We start from the raw sequence: 11283 nt of genomic DNA on the forward strand, positions 1-11283 counted from the left end.
GGGCACACTGGCAGCAGGTTTGCATTAATGTTGCATTTGTTTTGGGATAAAACAGGCTGTCAACACCAAGGACAGGCAGCCTGGCATTACAATAATCACAGAAAACAGAAACAGAATAAAAAGTTGCCCGGCTCCAGCCCTGGGCACAGAGGGCTGTGGTGCTGCTGCATCCAGCACTCTGCAACTGCTGACACTGAGGGAAGTTTGGCCACCGGACACAGGAGACTTACAGTCACCTTCAGGCTGTTACTGAGGAATTCATCCCTAAACTGTATCCATCCATTCCCTTCCAGGCACCTCTGCCAGCTTAAGGAAATCCTCATCAGTGACAGCAAGAGAAACCAGTTTCCAAAAGCAGATTACTGCAAGACACATTTACGATTTACAGAAAAATCCAGCCATTAAAAACAATTGTCTTTTCCAGAAATTCCACAGGGGAAAAGATGTACTTCAGTTCTCATGAAGAGAAAAAACTACAGAGCTATTCACAGTAGAAACAGTGCACCCAACTCTACCGTAAAATAGTAACGAGCTTGTAGTGATTATGTTGCTGATTCTGCCCAGAAAAGGCTGCTACAAAATGATCATCAATATTCACATTTACTTCAGCCAGGCAAGTTTGGAACTTGCCACTGAAATAATGTTTGATGAGCGATGGAAGCAGTAATGAGCTTGCTTTTGCTGAGTGTTATGCTCAAATCAGATTCCCCAAGAATCCTGAACTTTCTAGGCTCTGGGCTGGCAGACTCCCAGACTTCCAAGCTAAAGCTCTTTGATCTGTTGCTGCCCTCACATTATTCAGCCTAATTAAACTGGTGGTTTTTAAACTGAGCTGACAAGGGGCACTGACACCTTTGCCACCTGTCTAGTTGTTGCTGTGAAGCTGCCATTTCCAAGAACTTCCAAGGTGGGGCTAACAAAATAAGGCAAATACAGGAGAACCTGGAAGTCTCGGGAAAAATATGAAATCAGAGTTCGTTTGCTACAGCACAGAGCAGAAGTACATTTGGTTAAGTGAAGCATTTTTTTCTGAGACTGCACTGGCCCAGAACAATTGGTCACAAATGACTGTGATGCTCATATTGGCTTGTACAGCAAAGTGGTGACGTATTTCTTCTTGTAACGGTGTGTAGCACTGAGCACCATCACTCCATCCTACGGGGGAGGGAAAACAAGTGAGCACGTGCCATGGTCAGACACCCAGGCCGGCCCTGTGCAGGGCATGCCCTGGCCTCTCACCTTGATGGAAAGTGCATACAGGTGGTTCAACATGACGTGGTTGGGCTCAGGGAGCAGAGCGGGGTCGCACTGCAGAGAGAGGGACAGTGTGTCAGTGACAGAAGTCACAGGTCACTCCTCACAGCTGAGGGGTGACAAACAGCACCGGTGACCAGCCATACCCCCAGTACATCACTGCTGCTCACACTGAGTCCATCACAAACACAGTCACCATTTCAGAACAACCCCAGGTCCCTCTGGGAAAACCCTCAGTATCCTCTCCAGGACCATCAATCAGACTGTGATTGTCCCTTATGAGCTTCTGGTGTCTTAACAGTTGACAAGATTAAGGTTTTGGGAGGAAAACAGCAATCCAGTTTTCCATTTTAAGGACAGTCAACTAGAAAAATAGATTTACTTCAGATGAATCCATCTGAACATACATAATATGGAACTTACCAACACAATAACTTATCCTAAGGTTTTTCCTAAGCTGTCCCCTGCCTGTATCCAGGTTTTTCCCCATCTGTTCCCGCCCTCAATGGGAATATTCAACAAACCAAAATGATGTACTCACAGAAATGCCTGTGTCCTTGTTCAGGATGACCTGCAACAGGTGTGGGGGGAGAATGGGCGGAGATTTAAAGCGTTCCTCTGCCTTACAGACATAGGGCTCCTGGTGGTATGGTCCTGGGGGTGAACTGGACAGCTCTGCCAGAGACATGGTAAATATTTAATCCTAAATACTTTGTAAGAACATCTGCTCTTTATAGGTACATGCAGCCTAAAGGGATCAATGGCACTTAAGTACAACAACTGCAGCAGCTGGTGCAGGGCCAGAGGATCAGTCACTGCCCAAGAGGGGATTTCAGGTGCCCAAAGTCTGACTTGGAAGGAGCTGTGAGGTTCTGGGCAGCAGAGTTCTGAGGGCACAACTGCACTTCAGAACTTGTCTGTCACCTCTGCCCAGCACTTCTCCTGCAAACACCCCACAGTGCAGGCTGCCCTACAAGGTTCCCCCCAAGGGACGCACACACACGGGACGCACCTGTGAAAGGCAACTGCTCCCCCCTGCAGACTGGGCTGCGGAAAGAGCCCTTCAAAGTCTAATCAGGGAAGGGAAACACTGCTACAGCCTGTGGGGGAAGGCATCTACTAGAATCTCCTCCTGGCCTGCCCCACAAATAACACTTTCTCTAAAAAAGGCTTCGTCCAGGGCAAAGTTGCACAGAGCAAAACACACCCAAACACACCTCCTGCCTCAGGTTCAAAGATCTCCTGCAGGAGGGTGTGAGGTACTGCTTCAGCCATGGCCTCCACCCCTACAGAGCTCAGTAACCAACAGGGCAGGGCTGGCCTCACACACGGCTCAAGCTAAATCCCACCTCTCTCCTGTTACACTAGAACATGGAACTTAAGGCAAAAATTGCATTTCTGTATCATTCTTAGATAGGTAATTTATGCTACACTGTGAGGATACTCCCAAGACTGGGTTAGCACTGAGATGTGCAACTTCTGACCCCTCAGCCACCTCCTCAGCAGAGGAAGACTGAATTAGGAGCAGTGTAGGCTGTCAACGTTGGTTTGATGTGGCAAAGCAGAGACTGAGCCACCAGTGACTGCCCTAAACCCAGCCACTGCACACAGCAGGAGCAAACAAACTCTTAGTGAGCACCCAGGACTTCCTCCTCATCAGATCTGTGCTGCTTTGTCATAGGTTTCCTCCTCTGTGCATTCCACTTTCTTCCTTTGGGCATTTGTGATTCCTGCACACATCCAGAGGGCCTGACCCAAGCGGAGATTAATCTCTGCTGGAGCTTTAACTCAGACAAAAAGGGAAAATGACATTTTTTTACAGCTCTATAAAGTGTGACATAAAGTTACCAGTAAGCTCATACCAGACATGTCTGAACATTTTTGGGAGTCCACCATCAAAGCATCAAACACCTCAAAGTCAGTTTTCTTCACCTGGATGATGTTGTTGACAGTACCCAGCTGGCTGGTTACTACTGGCTGGCAAGAGACAAGACAGAAAAATCAGAATAAAAAAAAGCCTGTGGGACTAATAGATTCTCAGAACTACCCAATCAGCATTACCAAGAATGAGGTGCATTACTTTTGAAATATGACAGAACCAGATATGAGAAGAGCTGAGTGACTGTTAGGGTAAGAGGAAATGCAGGATTTCAAGGGCTGGGAGGGGAAAACGTCAGCTGAATCTGCCAAGCCCGCAGGGCTCAGGGCTGGGCTGGAGTTACCTGTGACACCAGTTCTGGACACTGAGCTCTTAAGCACATGGAGAACTGCTGGGCAGGCTGGGGTTAAAGCACATTTTATAGCAGAGGAAAAACAGGCCAGGTAGATTTTGGCACAATCACTGGACTATGAAAAGATCTAGAGCAGCAATGCTGCCACAGAGAGCTCTGGGCTGCCAGCAGTGCTACAATGCTCTAAAAGGCAGTTTGGCACTGGACAAGAAACGCCTGCCAGCACTTATAAACCAATGGCCAAGAGATTCTGGCCCTGACTGCATCTCCTGCCCTCTGAGCTCAGCCTGATGCTGCCACCCAGGCCAGCAGACACCAGGAACCTCTCTCTCACCAGCCCGAAGAGCCCCTTTCTTCTCTTCAGATGCCTCAATCAATGAACAGTGACTCAAAGCCAACATTACCTCTGCAGGATCATGTGTCCACTGCCCATCCACGAGGAACTTGTACTGGTGCTCTCCTTCTGGCAGGTCCAGGATTGCCACAAAGTTATTGTGACTGCAATTTAAGACAAACAATCAGCCCTGCAAGATTCTGCAAACTACCTTTGTCTCTAAACTGACACACACTGTGACACAGAGCACAAGCCTCCTCAATGTGCAAAACTGTAAAAAGGCAGAGAATCTCTGATGCAATCCAAAGGTAAAGAATCAAATTATGATTAATGCTCATGATAATTTCCTCTGTGACAGTGAGTCCCCCCACACTCCTGACATCCCATAACAGGCACTGAGCTTTTGTAAAGTCACTCTCACATCTTCATGTTACTTGTTAGCACACGAGACCTCATTTATCTGCTGATGGAACAAGATCAGCTTTCTCATATTTCCTTGCCTTTCAGTATTTGCCATCATAAATTGCATTTCCCAAATGGCCATGAAATAAATGAACAGTGAGGAGATAAAAGCAGCAACTCAATACTTCTGGGTTACTTTGGGTCTGAATAACTGCTGCTTGGCAATTTCCATACTCCTCGGGCTGTGAACTCCCTGATTCTGCAGAAGGCTTTACCAGCATCTCAAAAAAGCTGAGAAACAGTTGATGCTGCTCCAAGAGGCCACAGGCTCTGGACCCTCTGAGCCGGGCAAAAGCCACCGACATGGCAAGGATGTGTCATCAGAGACACTGTGCTAGAAGCAGCTCCCCTTCCCACAGCCCAGCCCTACTCCAGGCACAGAATGCACAGCAGGGACTGTTTGGGGTTATCTCTGTGTTGTGCCCAGTGAACTGACACAGAGCTCAGCTTCCACCCTGTGCCATCCAAGAATGGAAAAGTCAGACTGTCATCAAGGGCTTGAGGAGAGAAGCAGGACAGTGGTAAATCAAGCACAGTCCCATCTCTCAGCTGACCACCTCCCTCATGGCACTGAGCACTCCCAGTCCGTGGGGAACTGCAGCAGCACTTCATTACCTCCTCGTCAGAGGAATTTTACTCCAGTTGTTGAAGGACCCTGATAAATAAACTTCTTTCCCTCCTCCAGTCCAGCGGAACACTGTGGGCCGAGCTTGAGTGGGGGTTTTGTCATTCACTTCCAGATCTTGCTGCCAAGCCAGAAACTCTTCTTTCTCCAATGGAGCCTACAAGCACAATGTCTCAATCAAAAAAGGTTCTTTCCTGGCAGACTGAGACAGCCTGTGTTGCACTGAACGCTTCTTTTGCCCTCAGGCACGATTCTCTAAGTCTGCTACAAGCAGTTTTTGTCAGATGCAGAACACAGGCTGCAGTTCTAGATTCTGTTCACAAATTCATCTGCGCAAATTCTGCAAAGGAGTTAAGGCCTTCCAAATTTGCAGGAAGAGTGGAAGGCAAAACAATGCCTCTCCCTCCAGGCCCAATTATACCCGCTTAAACACCAATTCAGTCTCTCCTTGGCACAGGAGGGGAAGGGGGATGGTCAGCTTTGTGTAAACTCAAAGACAAAATCCCTGCAGGCTGCAAACAGCCCCAGAGCATTCCATGCAAGCAACGCTGGGAGAACAAACCAGCAATACCTTCATTTCCTCTGGATGGAACAGGTCTGCATCTTCAGGACTGTCCATGAGGATTTTTGGTCTGTCCCCCTCTTTGGTACTGATGGCTCCTCCTGAGCTGTCCCCTCGGGCGGCTTTGTGCCCGTGGCGCTCCAGCCCCGCCCGCTCGCTGCTCGTGTTCCCCATTTCTACGGATCTAAAAGAGCAGGGAAAGCCAGGTTAGCACACGTACTCCCACAGCTGGAACATCAGCAGGCAGGAAAGGAAACTCATCAGTAGCCTTGGGCTGTGTTTTTGAGTTGAAGAGCCTCAGAAACTCGATTAACCCGTTGTAAAGTGATACCACACTCTGAACAAAGGCACTAAATGACAGTTTTTAGCTACTCCTGATAATGTGCTACAGTTCTATATATGAGCACCTCCAGCAGACTCAGCCACTCAAGAAGCTGACCGAGCCCTCAGCTTGGGCCTTTACCCTTCTGCCCCCCCGTGCACACAGCGCTGACCTCGCCAGCTGCCACACCAGGGGAACTTTCTGTCAGAACGCTCCAAAAGCAGCCTACGTGAAATGTGACTTCACTGGAACACGTTATCTCACCCTGCTGAGATGCTGAGGGCAGCTGAAGGGGGTTCTAAACAAAGAACCACAGAACGTCCTGACCTGGAGGGACCCGCAGGGACCACCCGGTCCAGCCCCTGGCCCTGCACAGACACCCAACGCTCCCACCCAGCTCCTGAGAGCGGCGCCCAAAGGCTCCTGGAGCTCTGGCAGCCCCGGGGCTGTGACCGCTCCCCGGGGAGAGCTCAGCCCCGCTGCCGCTCCACGGGCGCTCCCTCAGTCCCCGCGTTCCTCTGGGAGAGGCAGCGCCAGCCCTGCGTGGATGCGCACGGGAAGTCCCGCCGGAAGAGACCCCCGAGAGCTCCGCGGGCCACGGGGGGCACAGCCCGGCCTGGCAGCCCCGGGGCCCCGACGCCGGGAGCCGCCCCTGCCCCGCCGGGCCCGGCCCCGGCACCCACCGCCCGCCGCGCTCCCGCCGCCGCCGCAGCGCTTCCGCTTCCGCCGGGCCGCGCCCGCGCCCGCCGGGGGGAACCGAGCCCGGCGCGGCCGTTCCGGGCTGCCCCGGCCTCCCCGCCGGGCTCCGGGCCGCGCTCCCCGCCGGGCTCCATGCTTTGGCCCCCCCGAGCCTCCTCAGCCCCGCGCTGGTGCCGGGGCACGGCTCCGTGCCCGCCCCGGGAGCCGCCGTGCCCAGGGCAGCGCCTGAGGGCGGTGTGGGAGCCCCGGGGCAATGGCGGGGCGCGCCGGAGCGCCGCCGTCAGAGCGCGCTGGAGCCGTCAGCTCTGGTCTCTGAGGGAGCACAGACGGGAGGCCGAGTCCTCAAAACTGATAAATGTTTCCCAAACGAAATTACACTGATGCATTTCTCAAAGCGTTCCCACTTACACTATCTGGTTTTACCCTTGGCTGTCCCCCAGCTGTTGCTGGTTTGTTTCTTCCACTTGCCTCACAGCCACAGAGCTGAAGCCTGCAGGTGTGTCACCGTTCTCTTTACTGGTAAATTCCCTTTTTTTTCAGTACAAATAGAAGCGACCTGCACATAAACAGACGGATTCCTACCAAATGGAAGTATCCACACACGAGCAGGGTGGGAAGAATCCTGCCGGGACGGCTGTTCCAGTGCAGCTCCCGCTGTGTTTTGGGGAACAGCCGCTCCCTCTTTTCCTTCGGGGGTCGAACACCCTGCCCGGCTCAGGCTGGCCGGGGCTGCCAGGGCAATCAATGTGTGCAGGCGGCTCTTCCCCAGCCCTGCACAACAGCCCCCGCTATAAAATGCAGCTGCTGTCTTTTGGGCATTTCACACAGCTCAGTGCTCCTAAATTCCTTGTCTCCAACCGCGGTTGTTTTGTCCTCCCCAGTTTCCTTGGCCAGCACTGTTTGCAGGACGGGGTGCTGTGTGTTGACCATCACTTGCCCATCCAAGACCATTGTGATGATCTGCACAACAGCCACATAGACCCACTACAGGCCCTGGTACCTTTGTCTGGGGCCTGGCCTTTGCAATGTTCTTTTGTTCTTCTAAGAACCACAGAGTGGTAACAAACTGCAGGGTAAGGACTGCTAGCAGATCATGAGGCTGTGGTAGGTACAAGCATGTATTTTTAAAGTCTGGTGTTAAAATGTGATGATGGTTCCTCCTTCCATGGTGATGAACCATCCATGGTGTGCTCCATGCCAAAACTTTTGGGAGCTGCTGGCCCGTGGACAGGACAGAGGCTGTGGACAAGGCATCTCAGCCTCACTGTTGCTGCCTTCTCCTCCCTGTTTTCCCTGTGTCTGCTCCCTCTCCAGGACTGGTTCTTGTTTTCCCTCACTGTGACAGGGGGTGTAGCACAGTCCTGGAGCAATCAGCCTGTAACTCGCTTTGTCAGGTGCTGGTCCCTGAGAATACTGAGGGCTGGATGACATTACACCATGAACAACTAAATCATCCCCCACCTCCTCACGCAGCTCTGTGTGCATGGTCCTTGCATTCACTGGAGTGTTGTTTTCTCCTCTCAGCCTGAGTGGGAGCCCCATTCCCTCACAGCTGTTAATGCAGGAGATGTGGGAAGCGAGGGATTAGCTGAAGACAAGCCACAGGGGCCTGGCAGAGCTCAGCCGCCCACTGATTCTCTGGAACCCTGCAGTTTTGCTCCTCCCTTTAACAGCATCTGTGACTTTTTGCCTCCTTTTATGCTCTGCAGCCTGAAGGGTATAAAAACTCCCCCTCTTCCACCCCACCTGAACCAGCCTCCACATTCCCAAGGAAGACTACAAAACACCTTTTCTACCTCTGCCTCTGTTGGGGTAGAAGGATCAGGGGAAAACACAAGTGACTAATTCTGAATAAGAAATTCCCTTAAAAAAAAGATGAATTCCAATTTCAGACTGTTCACAGCCCATAAGACAAGATAAAAGTAATTGATGAAATGCTTTATCTGGTGTCATGACTGTGCCACGCCACCTCCTAGGACAATGTGGTTTTAAAAGCAGAGGCTTGTAAAAGACCTGCAGGCTGTGAAGAGACCTGTGGTCTCTGTTGTTTGCCATGTCAGTAGCCACAAGCAAAGCTCAGCTCCTTTTTTCCTTCCCTCACACCTACCTTCTTTAGTAAACATGAGCTAGACCTGACCTGACTATTAAATCTTCTTAGTCAGAAGTTAATTTTAAGGCAGTTTGGTTCTTGGCTCTTAAAATTATGAGACTCAGCAGAGCTGGTCAAAGTTCTGAGAATCATTACAGAGCACTTTTGGTGCTCTGCAGGCTGACGGGTCAAGTGAAGTGACATCTTTGCTACTGAGTCACTCTACCCCCTTGGAGATATCACTTACTGTCCCTCTCTATCAGCTGATTCATTTAAAAAGAGAGTAAGGAGCAAACAGGATAAGTCTGAGGTCAGGACAGACCTGTATTAGGGGAATTCACATCTTGGATTAGATGGGAAAGCTTACGAGCTTTTCAGGCACAGAAGTCAGGGATGACATTCACCAAACATTGTGCTCTAGGCCAGAGTCTCTCATTTTCACTATTTGGATTCTCTCTCTTATTTGATTAAAATCAAAAGGCAATTAAGCCCCCACTGAGTACTGGTTGAAGTGTGAACGTGAGGCTGTCACGGCTCACCATGACCACACAGCCTGCTTTGGTCTGGACACTTCACTTCCAGTGGAGTTTCCCCTTCTCTTACCTCAGAGTAGGTGTCAAAAAAGAAATGCAGTGGCCTTCAGCCTCAGGCTATGCAGTTCAAAGTCCTGAAGAATCCATTGGTATCTGGCAAAGTTCTTTTCCCTTGACACGATGCAAGCTTATTTAGCCAAAGAGAAGTCATTGCAAGTGAAGTGGAAGCTGACTCAGCCCCACAGCGTGAGATGACAAACCCAGAGGAGCCATCCTCAGACTTGAGCTGGTAGATCAGATTCACACATGCCATAAATCACATTATGAAGGACACATGAGCAAGTGCTTCTTGCAGCTTGTGTGCTGTGGAGAGTGAGCTGTGTGGGAGCAGAATAGAACTTAGCCCAGAGTTCAAAACAGGGTAAATTTAACTGCAGAAACCTTCTGGGTAAATTTCTTACTATGGTCTTCCATTCTGCCTCGGGGTCCTGAATTTGTTCCTCCATCTGTACAGTGGCTGAGTGATCTGCTTCCAGGCCCTCTCCTCCTTTTAGGTCACTTCTGGATTTAGCCCACTTTGCCAGGCTGGCAGGGAGTGCAGCAGAGGAAGTCAGGCAGCCTCCTCAGAGGCTCAGTCCTGTCTCAGGGATACGTGTCCTGCCGTGCGTGCAGAACATGCCGTTGTGCTTGGGAAACGGAAAGTTGGGAGTGCACAGAAGAAATCCCTCACACACCACGGCATCCCTTCTCTGCTCCAACACTGCACACCTCCTCAGACCTGCCAATTCAAAATGAGGTTGGAGGTGGGAGGATTGTAAGAAGAAACCAACATTTAGGTAGTTTTTGAGCCTGAAGGTGCTGCCTGTGGAGACTGAGGGCTCAGTCGCAGAAAGCTGGGGGTCAAGCAGGAGCCCTGCAGAGCCCTGAGAACTCCAGCCTTGCCTGGAGGTATGTCCTACAAAGCCAGGGTAGGTTCCACATCTGTTCAAGGTTTGGTGATATGGACTCTTCCCTCCAGGAAACAACACTTTCCACAAAGGCTCCTGAACAGCTGTCAGATAACCAGGATGTTTCTGACCAGCTTGACCCCCATCAATCCAGTGCCTTTCCTTGTATTTAGATCTTACTTGCCTTTGGGAACTCAACCCTTCAGCTCTTCTTGCGTGCGTGCACACACAAACACATAAAGTAAAAACTAATGGGGGAGGTGACTCCATCTTCCCCCTTCTGAGGCAATCAGTAATAAATAACTGGCAGACCAAGTTAGGGCCCAGGGGAGGAAAGGAGCCTAGACAGAGATGTTTGCACACTGTTTCAGCAGAGGCACCTGAACAGATGCTGAGAGCGAGGGACACTGTGGCAGCAACCAGACACAACCCATTTCCAGGCTGAGAGGCAGAACACACTGTGAGCACATACCCAAAGATAGAGGTACAAAAGCGACAACTTCTGGAGCCTCACCACTCACGGATCCTGGTTGAAACCACATAAATTCAAGAGCCAGTGCTGATCCTAGGTGAAAGCTGTAAACCCCTGGGTGTGGTACAGGGAGGCACCCCAAGAATTTAATTCCATATTGTCTCTGAGATTATTTTGTTGTTGTTGTTGTGCAATCTGATGAAATTTACACCACATGTTGAGTGTCTGGCTGACCCCCTTCATACAGCAGCAAAGAACCCCCATTTATATTTAGAAGCCTCTTCTAGAATTACATATCAAGATACATGCACGGGGCTGTTTTGCAGAATGCAGCTGCCTTGTAAGAAGCCAAAGGTGCCAACATGATCCAGGAGCTGAGGCCAGCAATTTCAAGTTTCCATCTGTCTCTGCCTGTAATGCGGGAAAGAAAAGGGAGCTGGACTTGGGGCATTAGTTGGTGCCTTCAGCCTGTGAGGACACTGCGTCCAAAAAACGGAAGCCTGAAGCAGTTTTGCAGAAAGAGAACTCTGTTCATGCACCCAGGACACAGATGTTGAATTGAAATACATTTTACTGCTCCCCAGCTCTGTCTGTTTCATCAAATAACATCATTCAGCACATATATAATATAACGGGGTTTTTTTCCTACCAAAAAAAAAGGTAGGTCCAATGCAGAATAATGGACCAAGTCTAGACACGTGACAATGAAGAACTGGTAATTTCCAGAGCCTGCCATTATCCAGAGATAATGAA

At 50.4% G+C, this 11283-nt stretch overlaps 1 protein-coding gene across 2 annotated transcripts; it reads right to left on the reverse strand.

The window, feature by feature from the left end:
* Positions 1-686: 686 nt before the first annotated feature.
* PRKAB1 (protein kinase AMP-activated non-catalytic subunit beta 1) lies at positions 687-6506 on the reverse strand. Of its 2 annotated transcripts, none has more exons than XM_066199722.1 (8): positions 6474-6506; positions 5478-5652; positions 4897-5063; positions 3890-3983; positions 3117-3231; positions 1796-1929; positions 1240-1308; positions 687-1155 (listed from the first exon to the last, which is right to left on the reverse strand). In XM_066199722.1, the coding sequence occupies exons 2-8, from the start codon at positions 5640-5642 to the stop codon at positions 1078-1080; spliced, it is 822 nt and encodes a 273-aa protein (XP_066055819.1). In that variant the 5' UTR covers positions 5643-5652; positions 6474-6506; the 3' UTR covers positions 687-1077. The 2 variants fall into 2 exon arrangements, with proteins under 2 accessions (XP_066055819.1, XP_066055820.1); XM_066199723.1 differs by lacking the exon at positions 6474-6506 and adding an exon at positions 6055-6182.
* Positions 6507-11283: the final 4777 nt, after the last annotated feature.

The sequence above is a fragment of the Chamaea fasciata genome, unplaced genomic scaffold (genome assembly GCF_029207755.1).
Source record: "Chamaea fasciata isolate MVZ Bird 193981 ecotype frontalis unplaced genomic scaffold, bChaFas1.0.hap1 SCAF_18, whole genome shotgun sequence".
NCBI lineage: Eukaryota > Metazoa > Chordata > Aves > Passeriformes > Sylviidae > Chamaea > Chamaea fasciata.

Excerpts from the sequence above, each read along its gene's own strand:
- PRKAB1 (XM_066199722.1), bottom strand. The coding sequence starts at position 5,642 with ATGGGGAACACGAGCAGCGAGCGGGCGGGGCTGGAGCGCCACGGGCAC. Across the intron at positions 3,984-4,896 it reads AAAATTCCTCTGACGAGGAG|TCACAATAACTTTGTGGCAA; the intron begins GTAATGAAGTGC and ends CTTAAATTGCAG. Across the intron at positions 1,930-3,116 it reads AAAATGTTCAGACATGTCTG|AGCTGTCCAGTTCACCCCCA; the intron begins GTATGAGCTTAC and ends TGTCTCTGGCAG.